Source organism: Nycticebus coucang, chromosome 7 (genome assembly GCF_027406575.1).
Source record: "Nycticebus coucang isolate mNycCou1 chromosome 7, mNycCou1.pri, whole genome shotgun sequence".
NCBI lineage: Eukaryota > Metazoa > Chordata > Mammalia > Primates > Lorisidae > Nycticebus > Nycticebus coucang.
In genome coordinates this window covers 47,033,060-47,055,725 of record NC_069786.1, presented here as the reverse complement: position 1 = coordinate 47,055,725, position 22,666 = coordinate 47,033,060, and the positions used below count along the sequence as shown (strand labels likewise).

General features: G+C 42.8%; 1 protein-coding gene across 16 annotated transcripts in view; it reads left to right on the top strand.

The window, feature by feature from the left end:
• NEB (nebulin) overlaps positions 1-22,666 on the top strand; it is a 256,677-nt gene that overhangs the window by 173,792 nt on the left and 60,219 nt on the right. For all 16 annotated transcript variants that reach the window (XM_053596348.1, XM_053596363.1, XM_053596360.1 and 13 more), the window contains 22 exons: positions 491-802; positions 1,989-2,093; positions 2,191-2,295; positions 3,237-3,341; positions 4,177-4,284; positions 4,385-4,498; positions 4,939-5,136; positions 5,551-5,655; positions 6,352-6,456; positions 6,552-6,656; positions 6,944-7,051; positions 9,462-9,575; positions 10,831-11,028; positions 11,714-11,818; positions 12,470-12,574; positions 13,377-13,484; positions 15,153-15,257; positions 16,485-16,592; positions 17,155-17,259; positions 17,354-17,458; positions 18,134-18,232; positions 18,565-18,675. In XM_053596348.1, coding sequence (XP_053452323.1) covers positions 491-802; positions 1,989-2,093; positions 2,191-2,295; positions 3,237-3,341; positions 4,177-4,284; positions 4,385-4,498; positions 4,939-5,136; positions 5,551-5,655; positions 6,352-6,456; positions 6,552-6,656; positions 6,944-7,051; positions 9,462-9,575; positions 10,831-11,028; positions 11,714-11,818; positions 12,470-12,574; positions 13,377-13,484; positions 15,153-15,257; positions 16,485-16,592; positions 17,155-17,259; positions 17,354-17,458; positions 18,134-18,232; positions 18,565-18,675 — 2,733 coding nt within the window. The remainder of the gene's footprint in view (positions 1-490; positions 803-1,988; positions 2,094-2,190; positions 2,296-3,236; positions 3,342-4,176; positions 4,285-4,384; positions 4,499-4,938; positions 5,137-5,550; positions 5,656-6,351; positions 6,457-6,551; positions 6,657-6,943; positions 7,052-9,461; positions 9,576-10,830; positions 11,029-11,713; positions 11,819-12,469; positions 12,575-13,376; positions 13,485-15,152; positions 15,258-16,484; positions 16,593-17,154; positions 17,260-17,353; positions 17,459-18,133; positions 18,233-18,564; positions 18,676-22,666) is intronic.

Below are 22,666 nucleotides of genomic sequence, written 5' to 3'. Positions count from 1 at the left end.
TGCCCACCGGAGAGTCCAGCTATGCCTCAGGCCTAGACAGCACCTTATAGGTGTTTCCTTTCAGCTTGACAGACCTGGTGGGCTTGGGGGTGTTGGGAGTTGCTTCCCTGTGGTCCTTCCCCCAGGAGCTGTGGGCTTTCTTCTCCTCCTCCTCCTTCTTTCTCCTTTTCTTCTTGTTCTTGTTCTTTTTCTCCTTCTTCTCTTCCTTCTTCTACAATTGTTTGAGTTCTTTACTTTTTCTCATATTCTCTGTCCTCCATAAAATCTAGGTCTTAGAATAAAAGTATTTCCAGAATTAGAGAACAAGTTCATGTTTTTTCTATTTTTAAATGGCTATTTCTCCATATTTGTTCGTTTATTTATTTCGAATTTATTTGTTCTTGGGGGAGGGATGCAAACAAAAAGCTGGGAGGCTGAATTTGACAGGCAGCCACGCTTTGCTGTGCATGCTTGTTAAACCTGATGAGATCTGTGTTCTTATTCCCACCAGCTGAAGTACAAAGCTGAACACGTAAAGCAAAAAGGTCACTATGTGGGTGTCCCGACGATGAGAGACGACCCTAAACTGGTTTGGTTTGAGCATGCAGGCCATATTCAGAACGACAGACTGTACAAAGAGAACTATCACAAAACAAAGGCCAAAATCAATATACCGGCTGATATAGTGTCGGTCATGGCTGCCAAGCAGGGGCAGTCCCTTGTCAGTGACATCGACTACCGTAATTACCTGCACCAGTGGACGTGTCATCCTGACCAAAATGATGTTATTCAAGCAAGAAAGGCCTATGACCTACAGAGTGATGTGAGTGATTTTTGCTTCTTCATTATCTGGAAGTGTATGGTACACTCTGAAAATGATAAGCAACATTCCCAATCCACCAGTCTTTGAGCCATGTGTATTTAGTTTATTTATAACCTGGAAGGGAACTGAGGCTGCTTATAAAGTAGAAAAAGATCCAAAGCAGTGCCGGACTGCTATCAGGCTTTGCCTACTGACTGCATTTCTGCAAGTTGATGTTTTTTAAATAAGCTTTTTCTTGTACCATTTCTGCTGTTAGCAACTCCTCACTTCTCATTTAAATAGAAAAATTACCTTCTGGTTTAAAATGATTGGATTGGGTGGGAATTAAGATTGTCTTGGGCTTTTGACAATATTAGATGGCAGTACAGTTAAGGACCCAGGCAGGCCCCATTCCTGCTTTGCCGAGTATCTCCTTCCTCAGGGCATTTATGAAGACGAATCAAAGCAAAAGAGAAACAAAGTACTGATTAAGCTGCATGAGGGCCCAGCACCCCTCCAACAGAGCTTTGATAAAGTTAGGATAGAGAATGTGACATAGGCCTCCTCCCACTAAAGCCCGAATGAAGGTCTCTACTTGTCACCAGCCATCGGGAGGTGCAGAACAGAAAGAAATGTGATGCAGCAACTTAGTCGCTCAGGTGCACGAAGAAGCTAATCCTGCCTGGGTCTCTTCATCATTACAAAAAAGAAACAAAGGCTATGTGCGGGGGGAGCTAATCAGGCCCAGGACAAAAATAGCCGTGGTTGGGGAGCAGGGGACTCTGCCCCATCCCGATACACGAGCACATACTTGAGTAATTTTTTTCACTTAGTCTAGATGCCCCATGTACTCTGCATAACTGAAGGTACCAGATCTGTCTAGAAGGGCAACCTCTTTGATGAACCTTTTCTTACGGCAGCCGCTGAAAGTAGCGGCCAACCCTGGACTCTCATAGCACTGGAGAGGTCCTGCTCTCATAGCACTCAGCCGCTTTCCATTCATGAATGACTTCTGTCCACTCCCAGGCTCCCGCTGCACACTTACCCCCACAAAGCACTGAGCACCCAAGAGAATCGTGCCTGCATGAATGAGACAACCGCTGAGAAATCCTTCAAAATCATCTGGGCAAATGGATTGTAATCTGCTGTCTGTACGCCTGTGTCTGAGTCATTCATTCCTCTGTCCTGTCTCTTTTGCTGCTCTCAGAATATCTACAAAGCTGACCTGGAGTGGCTCCGAGGCATTGGCTGGATGCCCCTGGATTCTGTGGAGCATGTAAGGGTTACTAGGAACCAGGAAATGGTGAATAAGGTACGTGAAGGCTCTTCTCCTTTCAACGCCTGCCCTCCTTACCTGCCAGGTGCGGATAGATACACCCGTCTTATTAATCGTCTCTGTTTCTTTGCAGATAAAATATAAGAAAGACGCTCTTGAAAACTATCCTAACTTTACAAGTGTGGTGGATCCTCCGGAGATTGTTTTGGCCAAGATTAACTCCATTAATCAAAGTGATGTAAGTTTGCTTTGTATATGCTGAAGTACTAGCTGGGGAGTTAGTCATCTAGCATTGAATGGATTAACTTAACTCTAGATAATCATTTGTAAGAAATTGGGAGGTGGTAAATTATAAGATAATATTTTGAGGGGGCAGTGTTTTAAAAGTCACTAGTAAATTGATGGGGCTGCAAACTAGTATAGCTGTGTGGAAAACAGTACGGAGATTCGTCAATATGCTAAAAATACACCTACCAGTTGATCCAGTAATTCCTCTACTTGGTATTTACCCAAAGGGAAATCACAGCACAATTCACAATTGCAAAGACATGGAATCAACCTAAGTTCCCATCAATTCATGACTGGATAAATAAAATGTGATACATATTCCACAAAGTACTACTTGGCTATAAAAAGGAATGAAATGATGTCATTTGCAGCAATTTGGATATCACTGGAGTTCATTATCCTAAGTGAAGTATCTCAGGAATGGAAAAAATAATATTATATGTTCTCAGTAATAGTGGGAGCTAAGTGACAGGTACACATAGGCACAAAAAGACCTAAAGGCCATTGGAAACTATGAACGGGAGAACCTGAGAGGGGGATGAGAGAAAAGCACTTACCTGTTGGGTACAGTGAACACTGTCCCTGTGGCAGGCACACCGAAAGCCCTGAGGTCAGCATTATACAGTGTATCTATGTAATAAAAGCATTTGTACCTCTTAATATTTTGAAATTAAAAAATGAAAAATAAGGGTCACTCACAGGTGGCATACTCCACCAACTTCTAGAAATCTGTATTCTTGTCCAAATTAATTAAAATGGACTGAAATTCAATCAGCTGGTTAGTTTTAATCTCTAAATGTAGATAGATTATTATGTGGCTAGGTAGATCCTATAGGAACTTAAATATACATTTATAGTAATAAAATGTTCTGCTTTTTTTTCTTCCCTTAGGTGAAATATAAAGAAACATTTAATAAAGCCAAGGGCAAGTACACATTTTCTCCAGATACACCACACATCTCCCACTCCAAAGACATGGGGAAACTCTACAGCACGGTACGTTCTCTCCCATGTGATAATTGCAATTACTTAGTTCCTTGTTTAAAGCTCTTGTCAGTGTTTATATTCTTGGCTGGTTTGATGAACAGCTGAACTTATAAGGTGACCTATTATTTTCATCACATTTATACTGTTTATTAGAAGTAGCACATCATTGCTGCCAAATAGCATGGGTCTTATTCAGTGGGTATTTGTTGAGCTCCTGTTATGTGCCAGGCTCTGGAGGAGGCTCTGAGGGGTGGATGCCTAATGAGACAAGTGAGAGGAACAGACACATAAACAGGCATATAGATAATATGTAACAGGTGCTAGAAGGGGTCTGGGCGCTCACAGGCCTAAGGTACCAACAGAGAAAAGGGAGGAAAGGCTGGTCCCTCGTTAGCAATCAGGCGTGAGCATTTCCAGCCACCCTGTAAATGACTTGCCCTCCAAACCTTAATTCGGCTACTTTAAAGGAAGATAATGGGGTGCACGTGCTCATGCCCTCACTTGCATACCAGTGGGGAGCAGTCTTTGGCAATTCTCTCCCAAAATGCAAATTTATCATCACTTTTACTGGAACTATAAATAGAATCAACTCTGTTATATAAAATACCTAGAGTCTCCCTCACATTACCCTGAAATTTAAAAAAAAAAAATGCCTGGAATCTGTAGGTTTACTTTGCAATGAACTAAATGACCTTCCTGTTCTAGTAGATACAGTAACAGCTTTAAATAAAGATTTGAGCCTTGCCTTGAGCATACATGTTCTACCTTAATTTTACCAGTTTTTTAGTGGCATCTGAAAGAAGTTGAACACAAACTTTCACTGACACGCATTTCTTTCTTCTAGATATTGTATAAGGGGGCGTGGGAGGGAACCAAAGCCTACGGCTACACCCTGGACGAGCGCTATATTCCCATTGTGGGAGCCAAGCACGCCGATCTGGTGAACAGTGAGGTCAGTCCGGCCTTCTCTCCTTAATGCAGAAGTCTTTACTGGGGAGCAAAGGGCTGGTTAGAAAACTCCAGTAATTCTCAATGTTGAACCCACTTCACAGCTTAAATACAAAGAGACATACGTGAAGCAGAGAGGTCACTACCTGGCTGGAAAAGAAATCAGTGAGTTCCCTGGTGTGGTTCACTGTCTGGACTTTCAGAAGATGAGGAGTGTGGTAAGCAAACGTTCACTCTGTCACAGGATGTGTGCACCTGAAGAGTGCTGTTGCGTCTGACTGTTTATCGCTCTCCCTTTGGTTCAAGACCAACTGGGGGAGACAGTAGTGTGGAGTCATGCCCTGAAGTTTTCCCCACCCTTGGGGACCTGGGGGATGTGGGGGCTATGTGCTTCCTCCCTTCCCCCCCCCTCCACCAGCAAACACGCAGTGAGGACTCTGTGGCTGGAAAAGGAGAGAACAGTGGAGCACTATGTACCCTGTGTTATAAAAGGGTGGGGGATTTACAAAGAAGAATAATATATGAAAGTATCCCATTTTAAACCTTAGTCTACAAGTACCAATCTCTTATCAGAAATAAGGCTCTAAAAGAGATTAAGCCGAATAACTGACATTTTAATTCCTTTCTTGCTTTTGTCTTTAAAAATATTATTCTTTAGTTGAACTACAGAAAAAATTATGAGGACACCAAAGCAAATGTTCATATCCCCAATGATATGATGAATCACGTGCTGGCTAAAAAATGCCAGTATATCCTCAGTGACCTGGAGTATCGACACTACTTTCACCAGTGGACATCTCTTCTGGAAGAGCCCAGTGTTATACGTGCCCGGAATGCCCAGGAGATCCTGAGTGATGTATGATGTTCTTTCTGACTTAGCCATGGACTTCGCCACAGACTTCACCTGGCCCTGCCTTCCTTTCCCTCCATGCCCCCCACGCTACAGTGGTCCCCATATTCATAAACCCTGATGCTCTACAACACACAGTGACACAAGTGATTCCTTTTTGGTATAAGAATCCCCTCTGAGGCATAGGATGCATGTTAACTATTTAATCTGTTTAACTAGACTTAATCTGTGTAACTAAGACTAAGACTTAGATATCACTCTCCTCTAAAGAGTCTTTAGACCAGAGGACTAAAGCCCCTCCAGCTGGTAAGAGGCCCATCCCACATCCACTAAGCACTGAGCCCAAACAAGGGCTCATAGGAAATTATCAAAATACTCAACTGGAAATTCATAACCTTTCATTGTTCTTTCTCTTTGCAGAATGTGTATAAAGATGATTTGAATTGGTTGAAAGGCATTGGTTGCTATGTCTGGGATACACCCCAAATCCTCCACGCCAAGAAGTCATATAACCTCCAGAGTCAGGTGAGCCACCTAACTGGAAGGCTGACTCTCCAGGGGTCCTGGGAACCCATGGTGGTGTCAGTGGGCTGATGGCCAGCTGTTTCTATGCTCAGGCAGGGAAAGCTGCTGTAACAGTGTATGATCTAACAGAACCGAAGCTGTCCCCACCATCCCAGGGAGACCTCCCCCTAGCAGCCTGCCCTGGCGCTAACCTTCTAAATATGAGTCTCTCCTGTGGTTGAAGGCAGTGCACATTTATAACAGAAGTTATCTGGGAGGTGTTTCATAGTGAACTACTCTCAAGCATCTGTACTTTAGTCGATCGGGTTAACTTGCAGAGAGTGGGATGCAAAAGCATCCTTTGATGACAGGTAGATAAGTTTTGAAAGGAAAAATAAATATCCGAAACATTTCCCTGCACATGGTTCAGCTCAGCTAGAGCAAATGTAATGGGGTGCTAAAGTCGAGGGGCTGCTGTCAGGGGCAGAATACAAGCATGGAAAAGGCAGCACAGTGGAGGTCCAGATCCCAAGCCTGGGAAGAGAAACTTGGTTCTAGCAGCCGTCCAAAGTCTGCAGGGCTACAGAATGACAGTCTGTCTATTAAAATAAATCAGAAACCCAGAAAGAAAGGCACGTCCGAGTTGGCACAAACAGCTAACGCTTACTACAGACCTGTATTTTACCATTTTCGGTGACTTGTTTTTTTCCTTCACAGTTACAATACACAGCAGAAGGTAAAGAAAATCTGAAAAACTACAATATGGTCACAGATACACCGGTTTACGTGACTGCTCTTCAAAGTGGCATTAATGCCAGTGAGGTGCGTTGTCTTGTGGTTCTCTTCCAGGGACAAGCCGTTTCTCGTTGTTCTGTATTCACAACAGGAGTGAATAACCCGTTCTTTTTTGTCTGTAGGTGAAATATAAAGAAAATTATCATCAGATTAAGGACAAGTATACAACAGTTCTGAAAACAGTGGATTATGACAGAACCAAGAATCTGAAGTCTCTTTTTAGCAGTGTGAGTCGAGCTTTTGTCCTCTTATATATGAGCCACCTTGTTCCCTTCTGGGACAAAAAGAGAATACATGGTACAGCACCAAAGGTTCTTCCAGTTTTTTGGTTTTTTTTTTCTGAACCTTCAAATTTCTACTTTATCTTATAAAATCTGTGTATGTACAAATAAATAAGAGAAGCTTCGAGGGTTGGTAGTGAATGTGTGAGGACAGAAACAGAGGAAAATTCGCAACGTGAAGCTAACCAGAATGCATTTTTCCATATTCACAAGAAGGTTTTTACCCACTACAGAACCTGTACAAGGAGGCCTGGGACAGAGTGAAAGCCACCAGCTACATCTTGCCACCCAGCACCCTGGCCCTGACACATGCCAAGAACCAGAAGCATCTGCCCAGCCGTGTAAGTCGTGTAAACACACTACAGCCTTCTCATCCTTCGCGGCCCTCCCCTGAGCTCAGCTCCAAGAATTGTGCAGACCGATTCATACACTACCCAGAAGTACCCCCAGCACTCCCAGCAAGTCCAGCAAGTCAGGGCCCTATGGTCCAGAGTTTTGCACAAGAATCTCAAACACTTGTAAGAAGGACACGTGTGTGACCTTTCAGGCTGCCTGTCTGCAGATGACATGGATGGGTGGTCTCTGTGACAGTCAGAATGAAGATGGGCTGAAGACATACTCTGCCATACAAAGTAGACTTTGGACAAAAATAAGCCAGTGAATATGATAACTGGTCATTACCCCATCCCCAAATAAGTGATTAAATAGCAAATTAGCAGGGTGGCTCACAACTGTAACCTCAATACTTTGGGAGGTGGAGGCAGGAATTCAAGACCAGCTTGAGCAATATAACAAGACCCTGTCTTTACAAAAAATAAAAATAAAAATAAAGCAGCCTGACATGGCTGTGTGCTCCTGTCGTCCCAGCTATTAAGGATCTGAGGCAAAAGGATCACCTGAGCCCAGGAGTTCAAGATTACAGCAAGCTATGATAGTGCTACTGTACCCTAACCCAGATGACAGGGTGAGACTTTGTCTCAAAATAAATAAATAGTAAATTATTTTTATAACAAAGAAATATAAAACTTTTAAAATCTTTTGAAATTCTACTTTTTTGAAGCATACATTTTCTTATAGACATAATTGTTAAAAAAATAAAAACAAGCCCTAAATCATCAGAGCTATTTAAATATAAAAAGAAGAAAGCTATTTAAATATAAAGATCGTAGAAATTCATATGATCTGTAACCTTTTATGCCTTAAAGCTTTATGACCTCTGTTCAATGCTCTCAAGTAAAACCTTTTACTGTAAAATTCCCTATAACCTTCACTGTAGTTCTAAGCCTCGTTCTCTTTCAGAACAATTAGAGATTTTACCTCTTAATTGTGAAGATTTTATCCAGCACTTTAGATCAGCATTTCTCAAACTTGACCATGACCCATGATGAGAAATTTATATTTTATTTTGGGTCAACACACACACACATACTTAACACCGCTGAAGTTCATGTGAGTTTCTTCTGACTTGTATGTCACACAGACAAGTTTTGACTGCATAGTAGAGACAGCGCACTCTGATAATTTCAATTCTATTCTACTTATTAAAATGCTAGTGACCCAATAAATTGATTTAATTGCCCTCTAATGGGCTTAGAGGTGCACACTTTAGAAAAAAAATTTTGTAAGACAGTGTATGAAATTATTTAATTTTTACCTAGAGGAAAAAGTAAGATACATGATTTTACCCAGACTCAACTCTATTTAGAAAACTGCAAAAAGATTATCTCAAAGAAGCAAACTTTTCCTATGCAAAGCAAAGGTTTATAGCTAAGATTTAAAAGCCAGCAGAGGCTTTTTCCTTGAGCCTTGAAGAAAGTGATAGAAGCAGGATTCTTGGCAAAAACATTTTTGAAACAAGGTAAGGCAGAGAAAGATTAATCCTCTAAAAGAAAGATTCCAACCTTATTTTAGAAAAAAAGAAGATTTTTTTTTTTCATAAAAAGAGCACCTTTAAATACTATCGGGTTTCAAGTTGGGAAATAGATTAGACCTAAAAACCTGGAGTTTTCTGTACTGGAAAATTGTGGTAGGAATTGTGGTAGGAATCAATGGGCGCTGCTGGAATTCTGGTACAAATATGTACTCCCAATTCCCTTGTGTTATTGAGATGCCCATCTCTAAGTCATATGAGAATTGTTACTTCGTTACCATGTGTTAGGAGACTGAGTCTTAGTCTCTGCCTTATCACCTAGTTCATATAATCATGGAGTGTTAATTAACAGGCAACATGGCTTAAGAACTAAAAGTCTTCCCACAGAAGTTGGTTGTTCTATAGTTTGTAAAGCCCTAGAAGAAACAAAAATTCAAGGATTGTGTCTCTTAAGCATCACCCTTTTCAGTTATTAGAAACAAAGAGATTCCCAAGCAGAGTTTTAATCTTTCACTTACAGTAGTAATAAAAACAAAGCTGTTATTGCAAAAGAGACTATTTTAAAATTGTATAATCTCTAAAATGAGTCACTTGTAGTACAGTAAAAGTACTAGTATTGATATAGTAGTTTCAAAGCAGTACCTAAAATTTTATAGTGCTCTGCAGTTTTAAAGTATTTTTGGATACAGCCAGGTTTGAGTAGCCTCCCCCTAACCCTGAGGCTGGTGCTGGCACCAAATCTCTCTGTAGAGATGAGGACATGAGCTCAGAGGAGTGGGGTCCCCACCTGGCTGTATTTCAGAGTCAGGTTTTTCGTGTATTCTTGTGCTCTCGTAACACTATAAATTCACTGTTTCTTCCTTTCTACTTATTCTCTATAGGTCAAATATCGGGAAGAATATGAGAAGTTCAAAGCTCTTTATACTTTACCAAGAAGTGTCGAAGATGACCCGAACACGGCACGGTGCCTCCGAGTTGGCAAGCTCAACATTGATGTGAGTACAGTCACATGTCGCTCAACGACAAGGGTGCATTCTGAGAAACGTGCCAGTCAGCAATTTCGTCCTTGTGGGAACATCATAGGATGGGCTTACACAAACCTGCACAGTGGAGCCTATCACCCAGGCTACAGGCCTGCACAGCCTTTATTGTACTGAATGCTGCCGGCAGTTGTAACACATTAGTAAGTGTTTGTGCATCTAAATATACCTAAACAAAGAAAAGGTGCAGTAAAAATATAGTATTAAAATAATAGGCCGGGCGTGGTGGCTCATGCCTGTAGTCCCAGCGCTGTGGGAGGCCAAGGCGGGTGGATTACCTGAGCTCAGAGGTTCGAGACCAGTATGAGCAGCAGTGAGCCAGAGTAAGACCCCGTCTCTACCAAAAATAAAGCCGGGCGTTGTGGCAGGTGCCTGTAATCCCAGCTACTTGGGAGACAAAGTGCAAGAGAATCGCTAAAGGAAGAACAGAAAAAAAAAAAAAAAGAAAAGAAGAAAAAAAAACTTCAAACTAAGAAGAGTGAACAAGCCAGCCGAAATTGAAAGCAAAAAATAAAAGAATAATAATAATAATAATATGGGGAGTAGGGCTCAGTGACTCATGCCTATAATCCTAGCATTTTAGGAGGCCAAGGCCTGAGGATTGTTTGAAGCCAGGAGTTCAAGACCAGCCTGAGCAACATAGCAAAACCCTGTCTCTTTAAAAAATTTAAAAATTAGCAGGGCATAGTGGCATGCACCTATTATCCCAGCTAAGGCAGGAGGGTCACTTGAGCTCCCTTGAGCCCAGTAGTTTGAGGTGGCTGTGAAGTATGATGCCACTGCACTCCAGTGCTGGCAACAGAACAAGATTCTATCTCAAACAACAAAACAATAATAATAATCCTATGGGTCCCCTATGATATATGTGATCTGTTATTGATCAAAATGTATGTGGCACATGGTTATAATTCCAAAGGCCTTTCTTCAAATAGAAACAAAAAAAATCGACACGTATTATAAATCACAACATTTTCTGTTAAACAACACCTATTGTATTAGTTATTCATATGTAAAGAAGCTAGGCATTATTTCAGCCCATGCTGCTTTTTAAAAATTATTTTCCCTGATATTAATCTATAGAAAGTGGCAGGCCACTCCCCAGCCTGCCATCAGCTGCTTGCTGTTAGGCGGTCCCCCTGACTTCGCAGGTCTTGCCGTGATACCTTGGCACAGTTTCTTGTATAAACAACATGCAATTTTAACTTCACAGCGCCTATATAGATCCGTGTATGAAAAGAACAAGATGAAAATCAACATTGTGCCGGACATGGTAGAGATGGTTACTGCCAAGGATACTCAGAAGAAAGTCAGTGAGGTGGATTACCGCCTGCACCTCCACGAATGGATCTGCCACCCCGACTTGAAAATGAACAGTCATGTCAGGAAAGTCACGGACCAGATCAGTGATGTAAGCCTACAGTCTAGGACCGGGTCAGTGATATAAGCCCACAGTTTAGGACTGGATCAGTGATGTAAGCCCACAGTTTAGACCGGAGTAGTGATGTAAGCCCACAGTTCAAGACAAGATCAGCAACGTAAGCCTACAGTCTAGGACTGAATCAGTGAAGTAAGCCCACAGTCTAGGACTGGATCAGTGATGTAAGCCCACAGTTTAAGACAAGATCAGCAACGTAAGCCTACAGTCTAGGACTGGATCAGTATTGTAAGCCCACAGTCTAGGACCGGATCAGTGATGTAAGCCCACAGTCTAGGATCAGATCAGTCATGTAAGCCCACAGTCTAGGACCGGATCAGTGATGTAAGCCCACAGTCTAGGATCAGATCAGTGATGTAAAGTGCACAGTCTATGGCCGGCCCTCACCCTACATAACCACCAGAAGGACTGCAGACTCACCTGTCTCTTCACTGAGCCTTTTCTCACTAACCCTTTCCCATACAGCCCTGGGTCTGACTTGGCTTCACAGCTGTCCCTGGAAGCAGGGCACTCCACCCATGTTTCCAAGGGACCCTCACCCTCTTTGCATGAGGCCTTTTTCAAAAACCACCAAATTATCCGAGGCTAGAGTATGCCTATATTTTTATCATTACAGTCAAATTTTATTTTCTGATCCCCTCTATCAAAACCCCCCTAGATTGTGTACAAGGATGACCTCAACTGGCTGAAAGGCATCGGTTGCTTTGTCTGGGACACTCCTGAAATTCTCCATGCCAAACACGCTTATGATCTACGCAATGATGTGAGTCATCTTGTTCTGTTTGGGCTTTTAGTATATTTCTATCTCTATGTGGTCTACAGTCAATGGGAGAATTTGTAAAACAGAGACACCTTCACAGACCAGCTATGGATTAAGGCATGTTGATGGTGGCTGAGCTTGGAAAAAGGTGCCAGAAGCAGAGCAGCCATTTCTCAGGAACGCTGTGGCATTCCTGTTTCATAGGGCAGTCCAGCTGTGCCATGGTCCTCATGGAGAAGGGACTCTGGATCTTTCTCCACCTTTCGGACTATTTGGATTATATTAATAAGCACACAATTCTCATTATAGGGAAATGTCATATGTGTATAGTCATGTGTTTGTGATGTTATAGACAGAATCTATTTATAAAGAAAGATTTTGCCAGGAAAATGAAATATTGTGATAATGATTTCCGTAATAAAGCTTAAACTTTCCTGGAAGTGTAGCTGTCAAGATTCCTAGAAGACTCTAGAAGCCCCATATGACTATACACATTGGTTGCACTGATCATTTTGAAGTTCAAATGCACCTTGATCTGTAGGATAAGTGCTGATGAATGTAATCTCCTGAGTTAAAAACAGCCAAACTCTCTGGGAACCAGCAGGTTCTAAGGTAATGACTGGTCTGACCCACTTGTTTTCTTCCTCTCGGCAGATCAAGTACAAAGCTCAAGGGCTGAAAACAAGGAATGACTACAAGCTGGTCACTGACACACCAGTCTACGTTCAGGCTGTCAAAAGTGGGAAACAGCTAAGTGACGTAAGTGCTCATGCGGGCGCTTACTGTGGACAGTGGTAAAGACGGGACCACACGTAAGCAGAAGTGACACAAACCATAGACAGTGCGGGGCCAGCCCTTTTCTAATGGGGAAACCATGGTTGGCACCTTGGACGGCACTGAAGATGCTGGTTTCATTTTCCAAAATTTGATTTGTTCAGTCTGTTCGCTGACTGTAAGTGATCTGCTCCCAAGTTGCTGTTTGTAGCCCTGTGTGGTGAGCAACAGTTTATTTCTCACTCTCTGGGCCTCCTAATAAATGCAAGCTGACTGTGTGGTAGACTAAGAAGCAAGCAGGCTCAGAATTTATTAGAGATGTGGCTTGAAGTCCCACATCTGTGAGGCTGTGAAGAGCTGTTACCCTGCTGGGCCTCAGTGTCCCGGGGTGTCAAACAGGAGAGTTATGTGAAGCGCCTGCTGTAACTGACAGGCGGGCGGATCAGGCACAACCCTGCTGTTCGACACCTCCACAGATTGGTGAGAAAGTCCCAGCTGTGAGTTCAAAGCTTGACACATGTGATTCTGGAAAGCCCAGTGTAAAATGCCCTCGCTTCCTTTTCTTGTGCCTGAGCTGTCTTTTCCACTCACTTCTCCGCGTGGGTGTCCACACCCTGCCTCTGATCATGTTGGATAAGACCCAGGAAGGGATCAGATAGAGTGGTCCAGGCAAAGGGAAGCAGGCTACCTTCGTTTTTCTTTAAAGAAGGACTTGGGTCTCCACTCACTTTGCTTCTAACAATGATGCTGCGGTTGGAGTCACCTCGCTCTGCTTCTCTTGCACCAGGTCGTCTACCACCATGACTACGTGCACAGTGTCAGAGGCAAAGTGGCCCCAACTACGAAAACCGTGGATCTGAACCGGGCCCTTCATGCATACAAGCTCCAGAGTGAGGTGAGCAGTGAGAACTTGAGAGTGCCCGGCAGAAATCCAACCTGTCAGCCTCTCTGGAGGTGTCCTTGGCTTGGGCATCCCCTTGACCTGACCTTGTAAAACATAAGTGCTGTTCCAGTGACATAAATTGAAAAAACAAAAACAAAAATAGGGAGGACATAGCCTGTCTTCCTTCCCAGCTGGCAAAAGCCTTCTACGGAATAATCAAACAACAAATCAGTGTGGGGTGGAGCAATATTTGTAAGTTACAAAGAAGAGGGCCCGTATGCCTTCCCTGCTTTCAAAAAGCTTAAAATCAAGATGACAAAGACAAGGCATTTAGTCATAAATGGCAACTAACAATAAAAGATAAAGCTCGAAATTGCTGTTGGAATTCAGAAGAGAAAGGACCTGGATCCCACTCGCATATTTATTTTATTGATTTAGTTTATTTTTGTTTTTTGCTTTTATTAAATCATAACTGTGTACGTTGATGCATTTATGAGGTTCAGTGTACTGATTTGATATGCAACGTGAAATGCTTACATTGCACCGATCAACACGTCCATCACAATTATTATACTCTTTTCTTAATAGTTTTGAAATGTACCATTGCATCATGCACATTAGGTGAGGTCTCCCCACATACAGGGGGTATTCTACTGGTAGTAGAGGTCTTCCCTTCTACTTTCTGGACTATAGTTATATTGTACCATCCGTATGAATGTGTAGGTGATTATATATCGATGTCATAGTAGTATTGCCACTCGCCTATTTAATCTCCCTATTTCATGTTAGCCAGTGGTGCTGCTTTGGTCTCGATCTTTATTGCTATTTTCCATCTTAATTGTCAAAGATAATTTGGTTTTGAATATACCACACATAAGCCTTAGTTCTGTAGCCCCTGAGAGACAGAGTATTTAAGGTCACAGACGGGAACTCCCTCAGGAATATGTGCAGTTCTATGTCAAGACACTGTGTTTGGGAGGAAAGGAGGGAGGGAGGAAGGTGATACAGAGATGTGCCCAGGAACTGTGACTGTCTCAGGGACCAGTGATGGCTTGAACATTGTCACTGAGAAGGGGTCAACAGGCTCAGCACCTGTGGCTCAAGTGGCTAAGGTGCCAGCCACATACACCTGAGCTGGCAGGTTCGAATCCAGCCTGGGCCTGCCAAACAACAATGCCGGCTGCAACCAAAAAAAGTAGCCGGGTGTTGTGGTGGGCGCTTACTTGGGAGGTGGAGGCAGGAGAATCGCTTGAGCCCAGGAGTTAGAGGTTGCTGTGAGCTGTGATGCCACAGCACTCTACCGAGGATGACAGTTTGAGGCTCTGTCTCAAAAAAAAAAGGGGGGGGGGGCGGCTCAGCAACAGAGGTGGCCCTTGGCTGCCTGTCTTCTCTGAGTTTCCCAAATTCTTGCTAGATGCCCTGCAGTCAACTGGGCAAATGTTCTAAAGTAGAGGAATTACCTTCCATACACCATTTCCCTTACTGTTCTCTTTCTCCAAAATCATAAAGAGTAATCTGACTCTTAACGTTTATTTAATTTCTCCCTGAAACCAATTCAATGAGCCTAAGTAGATTAAATAGCTAATCCAGATCTTAACACGAGCTGTGTGTGATTTGTTGAGCTCCGATCAGTCATTTGACACTAGGTGTCACTGAACCTGCTCTTCTTCGTTCTGGCAGAATCTATACAAAACCGGCCTGCGCTTCCTGCCCAAGGGATACAGGCTTCCAGTTGATACTCCTCACTTCAAACACTCCAAGAACACCCGATACATGAGCAGTTATGTGAGTGGTATCCTCCTTATTGAGATGGGGGTTGAAGGTGAGGTGGGAGGAAACTGGTGTTGATGAATGCCCCAGTGATACCCTGGGTTGGACATGATCTGACGGTGGGAGGAAGCGGGGGAGACCGCACATTTTTCAGGGGTGCTGTGCAACTGGCCACTCCTGTAATTTGGTAGTGCCTGGGTAGCCCGTGGGTTAGGATGGGATATTGGTGGGAGCCTTGGCTCGGGGGCCGTGCCCACCATGACCCTCTACTTCCACTACTGTACTTAGCACAGAAGCACCCTGAACCATCCCAAGCCACTTATCGGAAATGCAGCTTGGCACCCACACTACTGACACACTACTGATGTGCAGCGATAGCACTGCTTTCCTTCTGTTGTGTTTCACAGCAGAAGACGCAACATCACAGCATTCCTTTGACAATTCTTGCCTAGCTGTAGCTTCACTACACATCCTCTGTGCTCTGTGCATAGAAAGCTGGTGGGTAGATAGGCTCTCATTACCTGCAGCTTGCCCAAGTGTTGGCTCTGATACTACCCTTCTCTCTACTTTTTAAAAGTACCAGATTGAGACTTGCTACATTTACCCCATGGGCAACACATAGAGAAGTTCAGTGACTCTGGCCTTCGGGTCACAGCCAGCCATTGGATGAAGAACAAGCTTCCCTTCCCTGAATAATGCTATTCTTCAGGGTCCTGGGCATCAAACCTGCTGGCCAGAAAGGGTCCAGTAGACTGTGGCCCAATAATATGCTTCCAAAGCAGACAGTCATGGATTTAATAATCTAACACATCTTTTTTTTAATCAGGCCACAAAGCCATTCATTAGTCTTAAATATATTCTCTTGTTCCTTCCTTGCATTTCTAATTTCCTAGCCACACTGGAACTAAAAATAATAGAGGTTTTTCTTGCATTTTGCATACCCGCCTACAAATAGATTTGACGTAGCCAAGGTTATTTTATTCCTCTCTGGACCTGGTTTTATTATCCAACAAATAATTTTCAAGGCTTGGATCAATAATTGAAATTATTAATAAAAATTGCATAATGATAACAATTGACTAACAAAGGAATAACAATTGAAATTTTGTTAATGACTTCTCCTTATACTTCAAGCTTAAAGAGCAATGTTCAAATGAAGGTGGCATCTCTTTTCTATTTGAGAAATGCAGTGTTGCTCTTCGTTTACCCACCACTGTGCTCACTCTGACTTTATTTTTGCAGTTCAAGTACAAAGAGGTCTATGAACACATCAAGGCAAATGGGTATACGCTTGGCCCCAAAGATGTTCCATTTGTCCACGTCCGGAGAGTCAACAATGTCACCAGTGAGGTACCATGAATGCTCATTCTCTGGGGGACATAATGAGTTTCAAAGGCCACGGCTTTGTTTGAAGCAGATTAAGAATTAACTATACTATACTTCAGCTGTGAGTTTACACATCAGCAAGGAGGAAGAGGGTCCTTTTTGTTCCCATTTTTACATTGGTGTCCCTTGGCAGTGTTTTTCTGTGTATGGGTAATGCCACAGCAGAGGCTTGGTTCCATACATTAGGATGCAAAAATCTTCTAGAGAACATTTTGACATTTGTATTCAAAAATTGTTAATAAGGTTGCATTTTAGTCTGACTCATGACCCTCGTTTTCTATGTTAACTATTGCTTTGCATGCATGATCCACTCTGCAACCATCTGATAGAAAGTGGAAGACTTTGTGCTCAGAGCCATTCACCTAAATGAAATACATATCAGTTTTATGTTTCCCCTAATTTCAATCATTTTCTATATTCATATTTTTTCTCCTGGTTCTTCCTGTAAAATATTTGATTGTTGTATACTCAATAGACGCCCTCATCGCCCTCTACTAAACCCTGAATGGTTTTCCCTCCACTGTAGAGACTGTATCGGGAATTGTACCACAAACTGAAAGACAAGATTCATACAACTCCCGACACACCTGAAATCCGCCAAGTCAAGAAGACACAAGAGGCTGTCAGTGAGGTGGGTACACTCCTAGGAGGGGCAGGTGTGGCGCTCAGGGGTGAACGTCACCCACTGATCTTCAATGTGTGCGTCTTGGTATTTTCTCCTTTAGTTGATCTACAAATCAGACTTCTTCAAGATGCAGGGCCACCTGATCTCCCTGCCATACACACCCCAAGTGCTCCACTGTCGCTATGTGGGAGACATCACCAGTGATGTAAGCACCTCGGGGGCCTTTCTGGAGGGGGTCTCAGCAAGAGGCGGGTTTGTTTTCAGTGTTTAAAACACCAGTGATCCTTAAACAGCCTTTCCCACTGAGAACTTTTGAACTAAGTGGACAGCTCAGAGGTGAGGGTAGTATAGGAGCAGGACGGACTGCACAGTTCTCCAGCTGAAGAAACGGAAGGCAACTCAGGAAAGACAAGAGTTGCCACCATTTTCCGTCGTTCAGTGACCGCCATCATCCTACGTCCCACGCCCAGTCATTCCACCTCCTCACTGCCTGAGTAGCGAGTAGCATCTGGCCCAGGTCAAGTTCAGTATTTCCCTCTTGCTCCTCCTTCTCCCACCCCCTTTAGCAATTTCCTGCTTCCATTTTTAAAACTTTTCCTTGTATATTTCCTCTTCCAAAAAAGCCAATCTATTCTCTCTGCTTTTTTCCCATCACTGTGATAGTAACAAATGAATACCAGTGTTCTCTCCTAGCTCTGGATTGGAAGCTGAAATGAATAAAAGCCCATGACTTACTTGAGTGAAGTAAACTGAGAGTGCAGGGTGGACTTGTTGGACCAAAACTGAAGACGGATTCATTAAGGAGTGTCACTGCTCTGTCTTTCATCTTCCTGACTTACATTCACTTGTGAGCAGCTGTGCTTCTGTGTTTGCCCCACAGATTAAATACAAAGAGGACTTGCGGATCCTGAGAGGGTTTGGCTGCTTCCTGTACGACACTCCTGACATGGTCCGCTCCCGGCACCTGCGGAAACTCTGGGTGAGTTCGCACCTTTACCACCTAGAGTTACCCCTGCACAGGGCCTCCATCCCAGGCCTCCAGGGGCAGGGCAGAAAGAAGCTTAGCCTGCAACCACTTTTAAAAGGAAATTTACCATTAACCCACTTGAGTAGGTCACAGCCTACTTAGGATGGTCTGTGCCTGCTATAAACAGTGATGAGCTTAAATGATGATTGTTTTTGTTTCTGCCTAGGAAGATACGGGGGACACGTGAAGGACCCATGTCCTTGCATGCACCAGCCATTTGAAAGACAGCGTCTCATGCAATTCCTTAAATGATTAATCAACTTGTATCTTTGTTTTTGTTTAAGTCTAATTACCTGTACACTGATAAGGCCAGGAAGATGCGAGACAAATACATGGTGGTGCTTGACACTCCAGAATACAGGAAAGTGCAGGAACTGAAGACACACCTGAGTGAGGTAAGGATGGCTGACTTGTCTCCACACGTCAATCCAACAGACCAGCATGAACTGAATCGTTCAAAAAGTCTGTGGTTCCTCTAGCAATCATTTTCAGGTGACTACAGCTGGTAAGAGATTTCCCCTCTGGCCTTAACTGTGGATAATACTTGGCCTCAGTTTATTTATTTTGTTCCCTTTGGGTAAGATGAGAATATTGATATGTGCCCTTCTTATGAGGAGGGCTGATGAGAGGTTTTATGTGATTTTGTAGATTAGAAAGCCCTTTTATCTTACTCTCTTGTTGTAGTTTGAACTGAACCTATTTAAGATTTTTCTTTCTCTTTAATCCCTGGTCTGAGGAATCTATCATGATAGAGCCATTTGCAACGTCTTCAGTAGCTCTACTGCCTGCTCAGTAAATCCCAAACTTGCTTTCATTTCCCTCTGCCTGCCTGGCACAGAGGCTCCTGGTGGAGTACAGTTATTTGTGAATGGCTCTGATCCTCAACCTAGACCATCAGTTCTTTGAGGATTAACCCCCATGTTATTTACATATGGGTCCCATAGGGTCTTGGCCATGACAGATGCCTAAGTCTGCCAATGACTAAAGGTAAGTGCATCCCACACGTATAAGTGGTTTTCTCATGGGTTGGCTGTCCCTTCTCCTCTGCCATCAGTCTGTATTGTGGCTTCATCAAGCTGAACATGGCTGCAGGCCATCTTGACATTCTGAATTGCTCGAGTAGTTACTGATGAAGACCTTGATGCCCTTAGACTTGAAGATGCCCTGGCATACCCAGAACTGCTCTCAGTGGAGGGGACATGTAGCTTCCCTTGTTCCTAGTGAGCCAGAGTCAGAGGATGGGTAACTCTCCAGCTCTGGCAAACTCTACACTGAACCCGTTTGCTTTCCTGCAAGCTTCCGTGTGTTGTTTCAAACCAGTGCTCGCGCTCAGGAACACTTCTGTCCTTTGTATCCCAGTGAGGTTGTTCTTCCTCACTCTGAGTATGAAAGTCACCTGTGGAATATTTAAAACTACCGCTGAGAGGGCTCTGACTTCCAGTTCCATCCTAGACTCTGATTCTCTGTGTTTGGGCACCTGTGAGCTTTTAGGTGCTCCACACAGATTCCAGTGTTGAAAACCACTGTATCAAATCTCTCCTCAGCCACCAACTAATAAAAAATTGATTTGGTAATGGACAATGCTTCAGAGTAGAGACAGCTCTGAAATACCTTTACTTCTCTTGGCTTTCTGGGTTCAGAATTATCTAAAACTTTAGTTTCTCCTCTTCCCAATTCCTAGTGGGATTTGGGGCATGTTGTAATCAGCGTTGGGGAAGAAGAATAGGTATTTTTCAGGAGTGTAGTTTCTGCCATGTCTACCTCTTTGTAGGAATGACCGGGCTGATCAAATGCTGACCTAAACCACTACCTGGAGTTCAGAAAAGCTGAGATAGGGCCTAAAAATCTATTTTTGATAAGACCTTTAGGGGTTTTAGTATCAAGAAAATCTGGGAAACACTGACTTAGTAAGAAGTTTGATAGCCAAGAGAAATTCAGGTTATTGACTTTGGGGTTGACTTTCAATTGCAGACTCTTGACATGTATACATTTGTAGTACTAGAAAGCAGGAACATTGTCCCACAAAGCATAAACAATGAGTAGCTAGGTTCAGGGGGAAAATAATATAAAGAAAATTATTGAAATGGCATGGGAGAGTGCAGGGCATTAGTGGGTGACTGGAGGAACTACTAGGAGGCTGAGGTGGGAGGATAGCTTGAGTTCAGGGTTCAAGTAAAGCCTTGGCAATGTAGTGAGATCCTGTCTCTAAAAAAAATAAAAAGTAAAAAAAAAAAAATAAAGGAAAAATAAAAATAAATGGTTAGGGAGAGTCGGGTTTTAGTCCCAGATTTATTTCTGATTAGCTATGTGACCTTATATAATCCACAACTTTGGTACCCCCATTTCCTAAACCAGAGAATTGAATTAGATGATTATTTGGGCTCCTTTTATCATAAAATTCTATGAGTTTGTTGCTTTACTTAAAATTTAACCTGGAAGAAACATTAAATTTGCATTTATTTTATCTCCTTCCTTTCAATAGTAACACACCCCTACACACATATAAAAGCCCCAAACATATGAATTACATTTTGCTTTAACTTGCATATAATTTGGATCTTAAAAAATTGACATACACATATATAATATTTACTTCTTACATTATAATTATTCAACTGGGGTACATGTGATAAAAATTTATTTGGTATCCATTTATTCTTTCTAGCTTACCTTATTATATTAAATTCCCTCAACATTTACTAGTGGACTACTATTTTTCAGGCCCTTTGCCTAAACTCTAGGTGATGACAGGGTTGTAGAGCTGAGCTTCTGGGCCCCAGTCTGGGAGAAGAAACATACATCAATGTGATAAATAGTATTGTACAGGAATAATCGAGACAGCCTGGATTCTAGAAGTTTCCTAAGCAAATAAGAGAGAATATTCTAGGCAGGAAAGATAATATGTGAAAATGGCATCATGACTTCTAGGAACTGGGAATAGTTTAAATTATACATGAAGGGCTTTGAAGAAAGTTGAGAAATGAAGCTACAAACATGGGAGGGTCCAGGTTGTCAAGACTCATGGAAATTTTCAGTTATATCAATGATCTTGGGCTTTATAAAAATTGTTGATGAATTATTTCTAAGTGGGATAGATCAGAATGCTAAACAAAGCTGTCACTCAGAGTTGTGAAAGATGGGTTAGCCAGGTAGAGTAAGTAGCTAGTCATGGAACTGAGAAGTTGATCTAGGAGTCCTTAAGGATGTGTAGGAAATAAACAAGATGGTAGTCTGAAAGTGGTGGTGGGAAAGGAATAGAAGAATACATTTCAGGAACACCACAATGTTAGGAGCGAGGATTCATGACCTAATGTGGGAATGGGGGAAGCATCTACAATGATCACCCAAGTGTATAGCCTGGGTAACTGGGAGATCAAGAAGTCAGCAATACAGATAAAATGGGATGGGAAGCAGATTTGGGCTGGAGATGGGGGTAATATAAAGAATTCTACATTGAATATGATAAATCATCAACATCCAGAAAGTTGTGGAAAATTTGGGTCCAGAGCTCAGGTAAAACACTGGATATGTAGATTTGAAAGTCATGAATTTTAAAGTGATGGCGGAGGCCCCAGGTGCAGATGAGGACACCTAAGGAAAACATACAGGGTGAAACTCAACTCCTGCTGACAGCAGTCTTTGGGGGAGGGCAGAACCACAGAGGGAGGCCGAGGAGGAATGCGGAGAAGCAGGGGAAGAGCCCAGTGAAGAAGGGGGAAATGGAAGCCAGAGAAGGGAGTTTGGGGGAATGGAACTCTGAACAGATCAGTTTGCTAAAGAGAAGTGTTCTTGTTGTGTTTGGCAATCAGATTTTTTTAGTAGTCTCAATGACTGGACCCCAGTGGTTGGCTGGGGTCTAAACTATGGTCTTGAGAAATGAATCCAAAGAGAGGAAATGAAGAAATACATAGGCAGCTTGGATGAAAAAGAAAGGAAGGAGGATTTAGGCTAGAGCAGTGGTTCTCAACCTTCCTAATGCTGCGATGTATTTTCATTGTTACAAAGGGGTCGCGACCCACAGGTTGAGAACGGCTGAACTAGAGGTTAAAAAACGTTTAAGGAAGGGAGAAACTTGGGTCTGTTTGCAGATGAGAGGGCTGGAAAAAAAGGAAAGGCTGAAGGTATAGAGGGGAAGGTGGTAATTGTCTAGAAGGGACAACTAAGAATGAGACCATTGATCGAGCAGGAGGAGACTTGGATTCTGGACAGGCTAGAGAATATCTCTTGTTTGGCTACAAGGGAACAAAAAAGAGGAGAGCTCAGAAGGTAAATAAAAAAAAAAGATTGGTTTATTGGGAAGAAATTAAGATTGTCGTAGGGGGGCTGCCTTCTCTATGAGTAAGCCATAGGTATCTGCAGAGAACATAACATGTCAATAATGCAGAA